General features: G+C 36.9%; 1 protein-coding gene across 16 annotated transcripts in view; it reads left to right on the forward strand.

The window, feature by feature from the left end:
• The window catches only part of PPFIBP2 (PPFIA binding protein 2), a 206031-nt gene that overhangs the window by 168751 nt on the left and 17946 nt on the right, over positions 1-19334 (forward strand). For 9 of the 16 annotated variants that reach the window (XM_039533442.1, XM_039533450.1, XM_039533453.1 and 6 more), the window contains 10 exons: positions 1796-1828; positions 3759-3820; positions 6845-6920; positions 10070-10176; positions 10400-10464; positions 10674-10742; positions 11007-11067; positions 13466-13507; positions 16216-16369; positions 17843-17887. In XM_039533442.1, the coding sequence (XP_039389376.1) occupies positions 1796-1828; positions 3759-3820; positions 6845-6920; positions 10070-10176; positions 10400-10464; positions 10674-10742; positions 11007-11067; positions 13466-13507; positions 16216-16369; positions 17843-17887 (714 nt within the window). The remainder of the gene's footprint in view (positions 1-1795; positions 1829-3758; positions 3821-6844; positions 6921-10069; positions 10177-10399; positions 10465-10673; positions 10743-11006; positions 11068-13465; positions 13508-16215; positions 16370-17842; positions 17888-19334) is intronic. The other 7 variants (XM_039533458.1, XM_039533447.1, XM_039533452.1 and 4 more) reach the window with 4 other exon arrangements.

Below are 19334 nucleotides of genomic sequence, written 5' to 3' on the forward strand. Positions count from 1 at the left end.
GGTAACATACAAAAGCCAGTAGGTGAACACTTCAGTCTCCCTGGACATTCTGTAACAGATTTAAAAGTCACTATTCTTGAACAAAAAACTTCAGAAACAGACTTCAAAGAGAAACAGCAGAACTAAAATTCATTTGCAAATTTAATACCATTAATTTGGGCTTGAATAAGGACTGGGAGTGGCTGGCTCATTACAAAAGCAGCTTTGCCTCTCCTGGAATTGACACCTCCTCATCTATTATTGGGAGTGGACTACGTCCACCCTGATCAAATTGGCCCTGTCAACACTGGTTCTCCACTTGTGAGGTAACTCCCTTCTCTTCATGTGTCATTATATAATGCCTGCATCTGTAATTTTCACTTCATGCATCTGAAGAAGTGAGGTTTTTTACCCACGAAAGCTTATGCCCAAATAAATCTGTTAGTCTTTAAGGTGCCACCAGACTCCTTGTTGTTAAAATGGTTAAGGAAATCAAATACAAGAACTTTGCAATGATTGCATGTATCAGATTTGAAGCAGTGATGTTACAAAATGCTGGCTTGTAAAGTCTCTGCTAACTTCCAAAAGATTGGAAGGTCCTCAGTCCATTGATTAGAATGCTCCTTTTCCTGTGAGACCATGGTCCAGAGCTCAGAGTAGGAAAGAGTCAAAATAGAGATGCTTCCAGGGTAATCATAGCTGATAGATTGTGACTTTTCCATTGGTACCTAACATGACATACTTTGTACAAGATTTGTTGCAATTGTCTAACATTGGCAATATTAATGATATAAATAGTCATAGTCCAATCATACAGCGTCACAATCCCAGTAATAGCCATGTGCAGCCCCTATGTATTCAAACATTCAGAATCATAACTTGTTAAGACCGCATCATCCCCTGGTTGGACTGAATCTCCATCAGATTGCTGTGTGTACGTCTGCACTATCAACAGGGAACAATGCTACACAGAAGAACTGGTCCCCTTCCCTCACTCCCCTTCCATTTTCAGCCAACCTCGCCAACGTTCCCTGGAGTGTTGACCTCACCCAACTTCCATTGAATACCAGGGTGTAGGAGGAGATGATACTATAGGCCCATGACTCTCACTGCTCCCCCTCCCAAAGAGAACTGTTGAGTCTCTGCTTCCGGAAGCGAAGGAGACAATCTAGCCCTTTACAGCTGTATCTTCCATAAGGTCTTCCATATCTATTCAGGCAGTGCTCTAACACTATATTAGCAGTGTTTGGTGCTAGTCATAGTTTGTGCATGTTGAATGTTACAAGGTTTGCATATGACACTAGAAAATACAGTTTCCCTAACAGTGTTTTGAAACTTTAACAATTAATTGAAAAGGAATTTTTCCATTAGGTGAATAGTTTACAATTTTCTACAGGATGTTCAAAGAATTTTTTTTTAAAATGAGTATGTATTACAAATAAGTCAAGAGCACCACAGGTTTCAGTTTTCCAACTGTGGGTCCATTCCTGCTCCCACTGATGTCAGTGCTTAAACTCTCTGTGATTCCAAGAGCTCGAAGCCAGTAGCAGGGCCTAAATTTGTGAGAGCCCTAATGAAGCTACTGAATTGGTATATATTTGAAAGGAATTATATGTAGTAATAGCAACATCTCCTCTCAAAGAAATTGCCAAATTTTCTGGTCAAACTTTTTGATTTTCTTCTGAGACACACAAGGACAATAATGTCATGATGTACCTGTTATGCTTGAATGCATATTCTGACTAAGTTGCCATACAGTATCTAATCTGTGCTTTTTCTACAAACTTTATTTGACTTTCACCATTTACCATCGTAGGGGAACTATATAGGAGAAGGCTAAAAGAAAAACGTAAGCCTTGAGATTCACTTTTGGCATTTTCTTAATGTTCGTTTTCACACAAATTATAGCTAAAATGCACTTCTGCGGCAATAATTTAATTTCTGTTTACATTCAGCTGCTTTATCATAATGTACGTGAGACAAATATTTCATTGTTTGCAGCAAGCAGACAGCTATCGGCCCTGCTTAAAGCTTGAGTCTGATTTATCACTTCAAACAAAATATGAATGAAATCTCATAGGTTGCTAAATCAAATAGCTGGACTTTAAAAGGACACTGTCAAGGTTAATAGGCCCTTGTTTTGACCTTCATTTTTTTATTTGAATGTAAACCCAATGCGATAGTTGTTTTGTGCATGTGTTTCTTTGTGATTTGTGGGAGATAGTTTTGTTTGAAAGCCTGCTTCTTCTTTTCACCATTGAGGTAAATAAGGGAAAACATTTTGGTAAGGAAATAGATTTTCAATCAGATTTGTTTGGGATTATTACAAACAGTGAGAATGAAGTTTATTTTAAAAGTGATTAAAATACCTTGACATGGTTCTTTTGAAAGTCTAATAGCGATGAATGAAAATTAGTTCAAGGTTGATTTTTTTTAAAGCTTTTTCTAAAAAGGCAGCTTTCTTTTTAAACCTGTCTGATTGCTTGCTCACCGCTTGCTGGTTTTTGTATTTGTTTTGATTTAATTACATTAGTGCATCTCACATGTTGACTGAATGTTGTTTTCTGCATGAGAAACATGTTTTCAGTACCTTCTTTTGAATGTTTGTTAATATATTAATCATAGCCAACCATTGCAAAATGTATGGAACTGGTAATAACTAACTAAAATTAATAATTAAAGTATTTACAAACAATTTGAATGTGAAGCTTGAATGTTCAACCTTAAACTATTCGTTGTAAAAAAGGTTTGCTAACAACGCCTTTTGCAACACTAATTTTTTCCCATTTCCTTATCCATTGTATTACTGTCTTTGAGAACTGGTAGCACAGTTCTTTGTGAACCAAATATATCAATTAAAAAATGTCCAGGAGTGTGTTCCTTGCATGGAAGCTGCGATAGATAAAATATTTTTAAGCTCTGCTTGGCCATCTACATTTGGTTAGTACAAATGGGGATGTGGGATAGTTTGTGGAAGTAGTACATGGAGACCTGATGGCAGATTTGTGCCTATGATTAGTTAAGAAATCCCATTGTAAAAGTTCTGTAAATTTACAGAAATACAGGTTTGTGAAGACACACAATTTTTGCCTATGCACTTTCATAAAGAACCTACAAATATTGAATTGTAAAGATTGTGATATGCGTGGTACAGCTCTGTATTCGCTGTTGGCATTTTTGCCACAGATTTTATTCAATTATTCAAATTTAGAAAGTTTTTAATAGATTCTGGAGTCCACGGAAACCTTTTTCTTGTGCAGTGAAGACTACAGGAAGACATTCAGAATTACAGCAGGATGTTGGGCTTTCTTTTTTTATTGCTTGTTGTTGTTGATCTTCAAGCTTCACAAATATTCTTTAACCACTGTTCATGTAAACTATAGATCATTCTCCCTAGCTGGAAGGTAATTTCTTTTACAATTATTTCCATAAATATGACACAGAGGAGCCTCTCAAATCTCTAGGGAAACAGGTGTCAAATATTTTCCAGTCAAATTTTTAGGAAAATAAAATGTTTAAAACAAAAGCCATTATATAGTATTAATTGTACGTAGCACCTTTAATATCACAGCAGTTGGCAAGCCTGAGCTATCTGTAGTTGAAGAGACTTCCAAAAAGTGTGATTGTCCCAGTTTAACTTTACTTATACTATGTACTGGGCACTCAGATGGCCCAGTGATAGGCCCTGTATAAGAACCTAAGCAGAACAGAATGGAAATGACTTAACCTAGATTAAATATAATAAACATTTTTCTCTTAACATTTTAAAACTATTTTAGATCAAGAAGTTCAGCGACTGAAGATAGGAATGGAATCATTATTAGCTGCAAATGAAGAAAAGGTGAGGAAATGGTTAGGATTAACTTGGCCCTTTGCAGTAATAATGGAGGTTTGTCAAGAAGGTATAATTTATTGCATCTCTGCAATGATCTAAAATGCTGCGTTCATAAGGCCAACATCCCTGTGAGTTACCTGGTGTCGCATGGGGTTATGGGACCTATGTGGCTAACCTTGAAAGTGTGATGCTGCCTTTCTCCACCAGCCCAGCTGCAGCATCTTTAAAATGGGATTCTCATCTGGGAGCTCTTTTGCCTGGGGAACAGAGATCCAGGGTTATGGGCATCCCTCCTTCTCTAGCTTATTAGGTTCACTGACCTTTCAGCAACACTTTGTGGCCCTCCAGCCACTCTTACGTGGCTTTCCATTACAGAATCTGAATCAGGAGTGCCTTGACACTGCCCGTTTAGATTCTGCACCAGAGAGTGGGCTGAGAGTGACCTTTGAGTCTGAAACTGAACTCATGGGTGGAGAGAGCCAGAAGAGTTCAGAAAGAGAAAAGTTGGAAAAAATAATTTGACAACATCTTTAAATAGAACAATGTTCCTACCTTTTGATTCTGCTGCTATGTGCTAGTTCTTCTGAACTCTCTTTGAGTGGAAGGTTTTAAGGCACAATCCTGCAAGATGCTGAGCAGCTTCAAATCCCATGTAAGTTGTTTCTCACTCTTGCAAAAAATAAATAAATAAAGATTAAAGTTTGGTGGTTTTAAATTGATGTTTTTAAGAAAATTATGATTAGGGCACCATAATAGCAAAAAGGCAGGCCAGGCTGTGCATTAGTAAGTGGTTAGTCCATGTCAATAGATGTGAGGTGGGGACAAGTAGCCTCTTAATACACACCCTCATATGGAAGCCGGGAACACTGAAAGGGCAAATGATAATTCTAGAGAATTAAGCACCTCGTAAATGAATGTGACTCATAATAGGCTGAGCTGCTTAAATGGTCAAAAAGCCAAAATTTACATCCAGACAATAAAAGACGTGGCATTATCTTTTAGCAGAGCTGTTACAAGGCTGTATAACATTTTGCATTCTAAGAGGAACATCAGATATCTTTGCTCACTTTCTAGTCTCAGAGACTGTATTCATAGGGACAGGAGACCCATTCCATTAGCATATAGGGAGTGTTTAAGTAGGTGAGTAGTGGCCAGTATAGAGGTACATGGCTGATGTGTGTAAAGCAGCTATCTTGAATAATGTGGCTGCATGTGCCATTTAGGAGAGCAAGTAAAGTAGTCAGATGCTTAAGGTTTTTGGAAGTTGCTCTGTTTAGGTTTAAGATGCATGCATACTTTTTTGGAGTGGATATTCCAGTGTCTGCTTTTCATTACAGAGAGACTCTACTGTCTCCATAGTTATGGTAAAAGCTGGATTTCTATTATAAGCCCAATTCTTTTTTGTAGACTTCCTAGGGCATGCAGCAGCAGCACCTTCTCTTCTCTTACCTGGCAAACTCCTATTTTCCATGTCTACAAATTTACTGTTTTGCCTTGCATTGTGAGTGGGAGAGAGAAATGAATGTTGTTGCCAGTCTGGACTGCTATGAGACCCTGTACAAATTCCAGCAGAGAGCAATGAAGTCCATCCTTACATGGAGACTAGAGGGCATTTCTTCCAAATGTTTTTGAAATTGTTTTGCTTGTCAATAAGCCTTGGTCTCACGACTAGGGAATGTACTAGTTGGTGGCATGTACATTTTTGTTCTCTGCTGCATTGAATCAGACTTCCTCAGTTACCTTTCTCTCTTGTCACTGGTCTACAAAGGGGAATTAAGCCCTACGATTAGCGTTTGTGGAGATTTTCCTTTAACTCTAGCGATAGAGGCCTGTGCATTTCATGGTGGAAATTCATGTATCCTAAGTTCGGTTGGGGGAGGGGGCAAGGAAGGGGTGGCTTAGGCAGAAGCTGTGGAGTCTATGTACCTAGACAGCTGAGAATCTTTACACTATTTGTCAGTTTAAATTCTTTGAGGAGGGAGGGAACATTGTTAGAGAAAATCAGTCAGTGGTGTCTTTCATCATTCACTGTCCAAGCCCCAAATACATCTGACACCTTCAGGGGACACCTAAAGGGATAGGCCAAGTGGTCAGCTCTTCGTTCTGCTATGCTGTTTTTTCCTCTCCTCTGCTCTTCCACTCTAATGGCTGCAACTTCAGGAGGGAGAAAAGGGGATGTTGGGCCAGATACTCAGCCCCACTAAATTGGCGTTATGCTATTATAGCAGCAGAAATGGGACTAATAACTAAGGATAGATTTTTCAAAAGAACTTGGCACCCACAGTTGAAGCCAGATTGTCCAATTGAGCTCAGTGCTCCCACTCAGACATCTCAGTGAAGTGGCCAGATTTTCAAAAGATTTTTGGGAGAGCTGTTGCGGGCTGAGCCATTTTTGAAAATCTGGCCTTAAGCGGGTGAACTAGAGATTCTCAGTAAGGGGAAATCCTCAGACAGAATATAGCTGTCATATCTGACTCTATACCATCCCCTCCTGGCCCACTGTGTGGCAGCATGTTGAATGTTGGAATGTTGAATGTAGGAAGAGGATGTGGCCAGGTCACACTGTACTTCAGTGATCCCCGTCAATCAAGCCAGTGCAACTTAACACAGCTGTAGGGCTGCTCTACATTATGACCTCAGGGGTGGGGGGAGAGGAGCTGGTGAAAAAGGTGAGTCAAGTGCTGCTCCTGAACAGCTGAGGATTCAGTTCAGTCAAACCAAATTTCTTTATTGCTGTAAATAACTGATTTGTCATTGGTATCAAATTAATCTGGGTTTTTTAAATATAATAGTAAATTTATACATTTCAGCAAATAGTATGTACAATGCCAGCTAAAAGTTGAGGAATAAATGTTCTATACAAGGCACATGAGATTCTGGACACGATTCCTATTGAAAATAGGCACAAATCCCCAGGCATCACAGTGAATGTACATCTATTAATAATATGTATAATTTACTTTATCTACAAATGTAATCGTATTAAATTTGGCACTTTGAATATGAATTCCCTTTAATGTTTTTTTGCAGGATCGTCGAATAGAGGAGTTAACAGTGCTGCTAAGCCAGTACAGAAGGATGAAGGAGATAATGTTAGCAGCTCATGGTAAAATAAATGTTGTGGATAATGTTTCATGTGTGGTCTTCCTGAATACTGTATGTTCTGTAATGAATATTCCTTAATAAGGCATAAAAAGAAGGCCACACGATAAGGCATAAAAAAAGAACCTGTTTAAGGCAAATTATAATCTTCATCTGTCACATTCTAGACATTTAATTTTGGTTAACATGCTATACTACACATCATAAAACTAGGGACAAAACTGATTAGGAGATTTAGCCACACCACTCCCGTTCATATAGACTTGTATGGCTGAATCCCTTAGTCAGTTTTGAAAGTATTAACCTAAAAGTTGTTTTACATCTTTTAATAGCAGGTTGGAATGTAATTCTGAAATTCTGTGTTGCTCTAAATGGTGTCATTAAGATTCCTTGACATGAGAGAGCTTCTCAGTCAATCAGATTTATTGTTTGTTTTTATACTAGCACTTAGGAATCCCAGTAAGAATTTAGGACCCCATTTTGTACAGAGTACAAAACTCTGCCCGAGTAAAGCTCAGAATCTAAAGACAAGACCAGCAGTGGTTATAACAAAAGTGAGAAGAAGAGGGCTCAAAAGCAATAAGTGCTTGTGTTAACATAGGTTTGCAATGTGCATGACTAGATGCTTTAATTCTTTAATTATACTCTTCTTTAATTAATAATAAGACACAAATTTCAGCAGTGCAATATGGCTCCAGGAGACCTTACTGGGATGATGATAATAAGTCACTATACTTTTAATACTATTCAGACTTCTTTCACATCAGTTTAAGTCCAAGTGCAGCAAAAATGATCAGCTGTCGAACAGCAAGCTAGAATTATGGATGCAATGTTTCCGTACAGGTCATTGTTTTCCTTGATGTAAGAAGTGTTTTTACAGAAGGTTCATTACAAAGAACTTTATTTTTGGATGCAGCTGATGGCTGTTAAGAGAACCTTTTTTTTTTCTTTGCACATGATGATTTATTAAATGAGTATAGTAAATTCTTCCAAAACAAATATTCACAGCTGACTACTTGGGCAAATGCTGATATGAGAAAAAACTACAGCCTTATCAATGTATTACAAAACACTACTTAATTAATTAGGATGTAGTTGGGGATCATCCTTGTCCATTGCATCACTTACGTTGAGAATGGGATAGGTGTTTTAGGGTAGTCTCACTTTTAGATTACCTCTATTATCATAGCTCCACTGATGTCAATGAAGCTATGATAATTTACACTGATAAATTACACTGTTAAGGATGTGCCCATAGGAAGCCAGGCTTTGTGGCAACACCAAATAACCTTCCACTTCACATCACAAGGGCTCAGTCAACAACAGAAGGTTTGCTGGCTGTCTTCTGAACCTAACAAGGTAATAATGCACACTAGTCCAAATAAACCAGGAAATAGTCTATCCATGTGGCAGCAGCAAGGCTTAATGTAGCTGGCAATAGTTTTCCATAGGTGATTATGATCAAACCACCTCAGTCAGGTAGATGAGGGATAATTGACGTTTTAGTAAACAGATTTATCCACCATAAAATACTAGCCCATCTGATTAGACAAGCCTCGGAAATATCATCCATCCTGTCTGCATTTAGAATAGCATGAAGGTAAGAGGAAGCATAAGCAAAGCAATTTCTCTTCTAAAAAAAAGTGTCACAAAATGCACATTTTAAGGATCTGATCCAAAGCCCATTGAAATTAATGGGAATTTTCAGTTGACTCCATGAGCTGTGGGCCAGACCCTAAGTTAGTACCATTACCGCCATTAGAAATTTTACTAAACACCAAGCTTGGTGTTTTCACTGCATTAGGCAGGAGTGCTGGAACAGTTTTTATAGTAGGGGTGCTGACAGCCATTGTACCAAACTGTAAACCCTGTATATAATGGAAACCACTTCAAGCAAGGGGATGTGGCAGCACCCCTAGTTCCAGCATCTGTGGTGTTAGGTTGGATTTGGAAGGTCTCATATGATCTGTAATATCATCACCAATGAGTTTGCCTATACTATTATTCCTTTACTTCTTGTTAACACAACATTGTGACACCATTGTGTCAGCATAGCAGCCAGAGTAGTCTTCTTTTTCAGCAGACTTGAAAGACAAAAGAAAAGCTGAAAGTAATTTTCATGTTTTCTGACCTGTCATGCATTTTCATTAGCTGAATAGGGTCTGCTGTTGTTAGGCAGTATTTTGTTTTACATAATTATAACCCTTTCCAGAGACATAATGAAACTCTTATAAGTCCTTTTGCAGTGATCCAATGCACAAGATCTGTTCAGACACTCTTTGAACAAGTTCCAAGTGAAGACTTGGCTGTAATTTGATACTTTCTATATTTCTGCAGCAGTTACTGAAATTAGATGTTATAACAGGTTAAATCTCAAAGGAAACCTTGCTCTACTCAAAGGCCTAGAAGAGAACATAATTCAGAAAGAAAAATGTCTCTTCTTCTACTTCAGCCCGTTTCAGATTTACCTTTCAATTGCATACATCTACCCTGCAGGCTTCTGTGTCAGAGTTAAAGGCTGCTTTGACATGTGACATGGATTTATTTCATTGTGAATTAGCTTAAGTACTCTGTCACTAAAGTCAAATGAAAGCTGGAAATGTTAGTTCTGTGCAGCATCTTCAGATTAGGGTGGAGGAACTGTCCCTGGGGGATCAGTGATTCGGCAACTGCTGTGGTTAAAGAAAAAAGAAAAAAGTACTCTGTAGATTAATGAGCTGGAAAATAGAGAATTTAATGAGAGGTGTTCTGTTGATGTGAATCATTATTGATCGTCATTACTGATATTCTGTGTCAGGATAAAATGACACTGGATTGTGAGCACCAGAATTTCAAGGTACATTTCTGTATTTAAATAAATGCCATCGTATAACTTCACTTTGGAATGAAGTATGAGAAACTGGATTGTGATAGAGAATGCTTATTCTAACACATGTGCCTTTTAGTAAGAGAAATGTAGCATGTGCAGTGACAAAAAAAATAATATTCAGTTTGTTTTATTTACATATAGATATAGTGCTCCATTTTAAATCTCACTTAAAAATACTGTATAGGACAGTTGCTTTTTTAAGCAGAAAGAATATATAGGAACCCATCAAATGTTCATTTAGCCAGTTAGTCTATTAAAGCACTTCTATCCTTTAACTCTTCCAGGCTCTTCAGAGAGAATTCTGTCTGGTAGCAGTGAAGAGGAACTTGAGGCAAGTTTGAAGAAGTGGAATCTCATGAATAAGCCCCCAGCAGAATTAGTCAAACCTGAGGTATTTAACAAATATATTGTTTAGGAGTAACTTCTTCTTTTAGCTCCACCATATCAGAGATGGTCTACACAATTGATCTCACTATGGTTGCAAGAGAATAACTCAGGGCAGAATTTGGCTCTAGGTGAATTTATTTGTACATATGTGTGTGTTTGGTGGGTTAGTTTTGAGATTCAAACATACATGGTCTAGAATCACAAACTGGGACTCATATTTTACACAGATACCTCCAGGAGAATTGTCACCAACTATGGAATCTTTACTGCCACAAAAAACTCTGGAAATCAGGTAAGACCCTAGTCTTGTAAATTGTCCTAGATCTAAATAACGTATTCAGATATTTACATTTAATCTTGCCTATTTGTACAAAGCTAACAATATGTGGTCAGATGAGGACGCACTGCTTGTTGTATATGCTTATAGTGCTGACTTAGCAATGTCATTGATAAAGATGTGTACATAACACTTATAACAAGCTATATTATTCTGATTAACAGTGGAAGCATTCCAGTTCCTTCAAATAACTTTATTTCTCCACATGAGGAATCCTTGGAAACCAGAAGTAGGTAAGAACAATATTACTTGTGACACTTATCACCAAGATTAACTGAAATCTACAGAACACTTAGTTCATCAGTAACCTACAGGTGACTTTGCCAGTTTTTGCAATTTTGGTGGTTTTAAAGATTTTTATCAATTGCAGATTATTCCCAGAGTGGTATCACACCATTTCTGTATCATCTTGATAATATATATGATTCCACAGACATTATTTTGCATTAATTGTTGTTGTTTTAATTTTCCAATATCATTATTTTATACTTTCTAAGGGTTCCACAGAAAAAAATGTCAAGTAGTCTAGAGGACTTGCAGAGTGAATCCATGGAAAAGGTTGGTTCATAAGTATTTACAACTTTTAGCATTTAATTTTAAATCTTAAGACATCAGTGCCAATTTATATAATATATAGTCTGTCTGTTTGCATATGCTAAACATAACCAACAACAATACTGTATGTAAAAAAGGTTTCTGATACTGTAATTCAAACCCTCTCCCCCCCCCCACCCCGTGTCTGAGCTTAGAATGAACCAAGTATTTGCCTTGTCCAGACAAACAAGGGAAAAAGGGAAAATGCATTGACATGAAGTATCTCCAGTGTATAAATGGTCATGGGAATTAATATCCTTTTGAATTGCACGTCTCAATATGCCTTTAAGTTTCAGGACACATGATCACAAGAGTTTTGCACTGGGCTACCCTACAAATGAACAATATACTCTTTTTTTTTTTTTTCATATTTTTCTTTTTGAAAGTAGATGTTTTTATTCAGAGTCGGACCTTTTCAGGCTTCACCATTAACTGAATTCATAAAATAGCTCTATTTTTGTAGTATATTCTTCAGATTCAGCATCTGACACCGTGAGCATATTGACTCTTATTTCCTATTAAATGTACAGTAGGAAGCTTTTAGCAGGTCCTGATTGATAACCATAAGCCAATTCTGTTTTATGACATTATACAATATTTATTTACTGTGTAATTTCACCTTATCAGCAAATTGTAATGCTTTTGCTAAGGCTAAAATGGATTTAATCATGAACACAGTTAACATACACTTGTTTTATGTATTTTAAAATAACTAAGTCCTATGAGTTGCAAGGACTTCAATGGTAACAAACCTTTTAAACTATTAATTAGATCACAATCTAAAAATAAATTAAATTGCTAAATATTGAGACTATGGTATTATTTCTGCCCATGATTGTGGTTTGATTGTTTGCTTGTAAATATATTTGTTACTTCCCAAGCTAGACTTCTGATATAAATGGCACTATTGACGCTGGTGTTGCTATTATATTATTTAAACAGGGGGAGCAGTGTTAATGTCAAGGCTAAATGCATTTCAGGTTGGCTTATTTTTCACTTTGATCAAGTCTTATTTCAACACGATCAAATGGATCATATTTCTACTCGCTAAATTTAGGTTTTCTCCCACTGCCACTTTAATTTTGCCAGAGTTTTGTTGTTTTTTTGTATGACACATTTACTAGGTTTGTGTAATAGTACTTATCCGTGCACATTGATACATCATTTTTAAATGGAATTAATGTAACCATATCCAGTAAAAATATGGTTAATTCCAAAATTTCTTCTAGATTTTCATAAAACCTTTTATGTGATCTTTTGATTTGTTAATATAACTGTAATCTAACAAAACGTGTTTAAAACTTATTTTGCACTCATTTTATTGTAGTAATGCATATGGTAAATGAATCAAGGACTAAGGTTTTTAGTTCCTTGTTGAATTTAAAGGTCTATTTTCTCCTTGATGTGCTCCTGTATATGCTGTTAATTTTAAAAGGCTATACAGGATGCATATGCAAATATAGGTGTGCAGGTATTCTAATTTGGGCTTTGAGCTACTCAGATCTGACAAGCTAAGTACTGTAGGGCTTGGTCGGTATTTGGAGGAGAAACCAACAAGATGACACAGAAAATAGCATTAGTGAGTTTAGGCCCCAGATCAAAAAAGCCTGGAAGTATATGCTTCAGTGGGACCTATGTGTTTAAGTGCTATGCTGAATATGGATGGGATTCTTTGTGTGTTTAAAATTAAGTACATTTACTTGCTTTGCTGAGTCAAGGCCTTAATAGTTGGTACTCTACCACTGAGGCCATAATAGACCAACACTAGGGGTACTGTATTGCTGAAGGTATAATATTTTACATGGAGTCTAAGACTTAGGTCCTTTTTACTTGCAACAATTAAAGATCCCAAAACATTTCTTTTCTAAAGTAAAAGTTAGCCTTGTTGACCCGGCCAAAGTACTGTTTGCGTAATTACATTCCTACCTAAATTCTTCATACAGCTTCAATTAAATAAGATATTCTTCATTTCCTATCCTAGATCATTATGTAATATTATATTGTTGTGGTCTGTTAAACAGCTGACACATCTAACACCAGAGGAAGCAATAAATAAGTGTTGGATGAAGTAATTCTTAATCTTTAGATCGAATCCTGCTCCTGTGGAAGTTGAAAGCAAAATATCCCATTGATCTCAACAGAATCTAGATGGGGGTCATTTTGGTAAAGTGGTTGGGGAAAGACAGAGGAGCTATACATTATTGAATGAGAAGAAAATAGACCTCTTAATATCTTCAAATAGAATCGCTGTCTAGAAATCAAACTAAAACTGTTGTTTTGTGTTGTATGTACGTTTATACTAACATTTGTCTGTTACTTTTTTCCATCAAATTTTGAAATTACCCTCCCTGCAACTCCGTAGCATGTAGACGGGAAACCAGTAGAACCTGTTGTAGAGCAAGAGGTATATTGACTGTATCTTAACTCCTTTAACATTTGCCTTCTGTGATTGTGCATTGATGGAGTGACTACTTTTTCACTTCTCATTCAGTGTCTCTTAAATTGTTTTTGTATTGTTAAAGTACCAACATTTTAAAAAAGGCGGGGGTAGGACTTGAGAGGACTTGGATTTTCCGATCGTCTAATAAGGAAAATAAAATCAGTTTTTTAATCACTCTTCAATCCATCAGAAAAGGCATAACGAGATTTAGTGGTTGAAAACTGAAGCTAGACAAATTCAGAAAAGAATTACAGTGCCATTTTATAACACCGAGGGTAATTTATCATTGGAACAATTTATCTAGACATGTGATGGATTCTCCATCACTTACTGTCTTTAAGTCAAGACTGGATGTCTGTCTAAAAGAGCTGCTTTAGCCACCTTGAACAGGAGTTTTCATTTGATCCAGAAATTGTTGATGAGGTTATTTGCCCTGTGTTGTTATGGAGGTCATATTGTCATCATCTAATGTTCTGTTCTGGTCTTAATCTATGAAAATAGACAAACCAGATCCAACTCTCGTTGAAATCTATGGTAAAAATTGCATTGATTTCAATGTGAGCTGAATATTCTACCCTCTGTGTAGAAAATACGACACACAGCAATAGTTTATAAACTCACTTTTATACTTTTATCTTCACTAGTTTGAGAGATGGGGAAGGATTTAAAAAAAAAAACTTAGCAGCAAAACGTGAAACTAATACTGACGTACAAAGTTACATAAAGTTATTACATTTGAAATATAATAGCTGTGTAAAGTAAATTACACATTACTCTTTGGGTACAATTGTACATTTCCCATGTATGTTTTACTAGCCATGGTTTCTATTATATTTCTCCTGTAGCATGCGTAGTAAAGGTAGGGCTAGTACATGAGGTTACTTGATGTATTTCTGTGGGCTAAATATGTTTTGCATTCTTTATCCTCATGCATTCCTTTCCTTTCATGTACTCTCAGATAATGCCAAAATAAGCATTTAGCAATAAGACCCTGATCCAAAGAACAACCACAGCTGCCACTGTCTTCAGTAAAAGTGTGCTCAGCACTTCTCCAGTGAGGACTTGGTATTTCTAAATTTCTCCCACTTCTGGAGTGTGCACCAAGTCCTAAGTGATGGCCTCTCATCCTTTCATTCGGAAGAAACCCTGAACAAATAGTGATACCAATATTCTACTGAGAAATCACGCTTTACCTGGACAACTTTTCAAAGCTGGGAACAGCAAGTACACCTGTGAAACCCACACTTCAGCTTAAAAATAGTCTCACTAGACTCTTAACAATGAGATTTGTATGCACAAATACAGGTTTTTGCAGGCAGATATGCAGTTTTTTAATGCATCCATCATGCCTATTTAGAGAACTTGGCCCACCAGAGCAGGTGACCTTACCAAGGTTTACTGTAACAAAATTCAGTGTTTTCCTATACTTAGCTTAGCCTATACAACAGAAAGGTGAATGGTTGCTTTGTACCGCTCACTTTCAGTACAATACACCTCTACCCTGGTATAACGCGACCCGATCTAACATGAATTCGGATATAACGCGGTAAAGCGGTGCTCTGGGAGGGCGGGGCTGAGCATTCTGGTGGATCAAAGCAAGTTTGATATAACGTGGTTTCACCTATAACACGGTAAGATTTTTTTGGCTCCCGAGGACGGCGTTATATCAAGGTAGAGGTGTATATTGAACGTTGATGTTTTGAGGGCTTCATGATGTGAACACTTACTACCAGGCATAGGCCCTACCAAGATTAATAGTACCATCGACTTCAATGACATTATATACAGTGCTAAGCACTGTGGCTGGCTGTGAGTGTAGACTGGGACCTGCTGTAGTATGAGACAGGCAAAAACTGTATGGAATAGTTAGTGGAGTTCATGTAACCACTCTAAATAGAATGACTCTAAAATATAAGTTAATCCATGCTTTTCCCTCTAAAAGTTATGTTAAAACCATTAGTAATTTTAAAAAGAAAGTTAGTGCAAAGTACATTAAATATATGAAAATTATTTTAACTATATATAGTTATTTAGCAAATTTTTTTAGCCTAACTTTGGTTTTCATAAAAATGTGTCTTCTATTTAATATTCTCTTTGTTTTGCATCTGTATTTATACCATGCTACTAGACATGGGTGATTACATTTGACCTAAGTTTGATTGAAACTCAAATGCTTCTGCGTTCACATTTCACTATTGTGCAGCTCTGTGTGGGAGTAACTATGCAGGTGGGAGGGAGCGTATAGAGAAGAAGAGGGGGGAAATAACACTGGAAAAACAAGGTGAAATATGGACCAGAGAGTATGCAGTGAAACTGTGGAGTGGGAAGGAAGGAAAAGAAGGGCAAAGAAAGGAAATTCTAATGACAGAATAAATACAATGTATTTAACAATACTTTACACTTTAACATAGTAGATAGGTACCCACTGTGTTACCATAGCTTTGGAGGGTGGGTGGAGGGTGTTATATCACAAACTTCCCTTTAGCTAGAAAAGCATGTTGTTGTTATTTATTGTTTGTTGTTTTTAAATTAAATCACCCATAGGATAAAACCATGGTTTTAAAAAATATTTGCGACCTCCACGTAGCTTTGCCTGTCCCTTGAATGAATACAGTGCCTTTTTTACAAATATTATACAAATAATTTGTATTTTTTTTTTAAAAAAAATACAGAATAAACCATATGTGAAGAGTAACAAATATCAGACCTTGCCAGGGAAGCTTCTTCGACCCACACACAACGGAGATCATGGAACATACAATACTCCCACTTCCCTAAATGTATTTGGAATGAATGACAATGAGGACAGCAGTGTACTGACCCTGAGTATGTATTCCTGCTTCCCTGCAAGTGTTTGAATAATTGCGTATAAATATAAACAAATTCCTTTGTGCGATCCAGCTGACAAAGCAAATGTTTTATAATCCTTTAAGCTAGAATAGTGGGCTGTTTCATTCAGAGGATTCAGGAAAGAAATTTCTGTTCCTTTTTAAGATGGTACTTAAAATCAAAATGATGCATTAACTTGCCAGATTGCAAAGTAAAGGATGTCTCTAAGATCAGTGTACTGATTTTTGTTACGTTGAATGATAAAACTGTGCTGGCATCACGTCACGTGCTTCTTGGATGTTAGTTAAATCATTTTGTTAAGCAATGAAAAAGGCTAGAAATTGGGGGGCCGGGCGTATTATAGTGGGTAACAAACCTCTGCTGTTTAAAAACAGGACTTTAATCAAGCCCCTCGCACACGTAACTCTATGAATAATAAGTGATCATTGTTCAATGCAAAACCTTCCTGGGAACTCCAGAGCGCTCTCACCTCTTTTGCTAAACAAAACATCTAGCCAGGCCAAGATAAAGACAAGTTATAAAGCAGTTGGTTAAGAAAGTTATTTTAACAAATGACTTTGCCCCAAGATATTTGCCATCTGACGTAAAAAAAAAAAAATCTGTATTTTATTCTTTGTTTACAGTCTGTCTAGCATGAATGTAAACACTTGCTTCAGGAGAAAGTCCTGGTGGTCTATTTTGTTATCGGTATATATTGCATATAACTCATTGACACTAATGAGAAAAAGATGCATTTAGTAGAAGGAGAAGAGACTCATCAGATTTAAAACTTGGAGGAAGACATTTAGCTTCTCTTCAAACGGCTCCCTGTCTTAAGCATGTATTTTGTTTATTAAGGCCTAAAGTTACATATATACCATTGGATTTTCTAAGGGGGCTAGGTGCCTAAATACCCTTTTTGCCTATGAAAATCTCACTGTTAAATCCATATTTAAGCAACTAAGACTTCATTTCATCAAATCACTTTAAGCATGTACTTAAGCTACATACATACTTAAATGCTTTACTAGAACAGGTCCTAATTACGGAGTCTGATTATCAAACATGCTGAGTACCCCTCTCTTCCCATTGAACTCAGTTTCCCCATTCCTAATGAATTCCATGTAGCTTTGGGGAATGGTCCTTTTGAGATTTTTCTTTTTTATTATTTTTGAGCTGTACAGTAGGTTTGCAACACATTGCCATTGACTGGAAAGAGGTAAAAAAAAAAGTATTATTAGTAATAAACGAAAAAGTCATCCCCATCTGTTTTAACTGACAATTTGTGCAAAACTTTTTAAGTTCCATACATGCCATTGCAAATCCACCTTCATTTACAGTGTAACTTTGCTTTCTGTCATTTTTTCCCCCTGCCTTTAATGCTTGGTTATTTATTTCTTTGCTTTCTGTAACTTCATTTTGCTGGATTTTCCATCACCTTTGCTTCTTCATCTGGCTTTCTGCTTCTTGGAATGACTGAAGATCGCATCAGGAGTATTAGTGCACCAGTATTAGGTACTGTATCCAATCAAGATGCAATTGTAACCTACTGTGAATTTTCCTACTTGCTTTCTTTTCTGTTTTTCTCACTTAAAAATGCTACTTGCAGGTGCATGTTGGGAGTCCTAATTAAATTAGGCGAGTATAATCCTGAAACAAAAGAACTGCTTTTCTTTTAAAAATATTAGGTCTGGTCTGCACTGGAAACTTATTTCAGCAGAGCAACGTCACTCAGGAGTGTGACAAATTCACTCCTGAGACGTAGCTATGCCAACCTAACCCCCGGTATAGACAGCACTAGGTCATTGGCAGAATTCTTCCATTGACTGTGTCTTGGGGAGGTGGATTAACTACAGTGACAGAAGAACCCCTCCCATCAATGTAGGCAGCTTTAGCAGCGAAGTGTTTTAGTGCCGCTACTGTGCCCTGTAGCATTTTAAGTATAGACATACCCTCAGTGTGGGATTTTCAGAAGCACTCAACAATGGACTTACTCTGCTTCCACTGAAATCTGGTAAAACTCCCATTAACCTGGAGAGGAAGAGAGAGGCCAATGATAAGAGCTTTAGAAAAATCCTATTCTTATTAAATCAAAGTCTCTTAAGAAATTAGTGTTAAGATACTAAATATTAATTATAAACTGATAAACATCACCAATACAATTGCTTTTATGTAAACTTGCCCTTTATGCAAAAAACATAATCAGCTTTTATTATTATTTATTATTTGTGTTGAGAATAGTGCCTACAAGCCCCAATCTTATAGAATCATAGAAATGTAGGACTGGAAGGGCCCTTGAGAGGTCATCAAGTTGAGCCCCCTGTGCTGTGGCAGGACCAAGTATCCCTAAACCATCCGTGATAAGTGTTTCTCTGACCTGTTTTTAAAAACCTCCAATGATGAGGATTCCACAATCTCTCTTGGAAGCCTATTCCAGAGCTTAGCTACCCTTATAATCATTTAAACCTCCCTTGCTGCAGATTAAGCCCTTATTTCTTGTCCTATCTTCAGTGGACATGGAGAACAATTGATCACCATCCTCTTTATAACAGCCCTTAACATATTTGAAGACTGTTATCAGGTCCCTTCTCAGTCCTCTTGTCTCAAGACTAAACATGCCCAGTTTTTAACCTTTCCCTAAGTTTTCCAAAGCTTTTATCATGTTTGTTGTTTTTTCTGGACTCTCTCCAATTTGTCCACATCTTTCTTAAAGTGCGATGCCCAGAATTGGACACAGTACTCCAGTTAATGCCTTATCAGTACCAAGTAGAGTGGGACAATTGCCTCCCATGTCATACATATGATACTCCTGTTACTATATTATCATTTTTCTGCAGCTTCATCACATTGTTGGCTTATATTCAATTTGTGATCAACTATAAATTATCACCAACCTAATTATTCTCTTTGTAGTTGTGTGTTTGATTTTTCCTTCTTAAGTGAAGTACTTTGCACGTCTCTT

This window comes from Mauremys reevesii, linkage group 4 (genome assembly GCF_016161935.1).
Source record: "Mauremys reevesii isolate NIE-2019 linkage group 4, ASM1616193v1, whole genome shotgun sequence".
NCBI lineage: Eukaryota > Metazoa > Chordata > Testudines > Geoemydidae > Mauremys > Mauremys reevesii.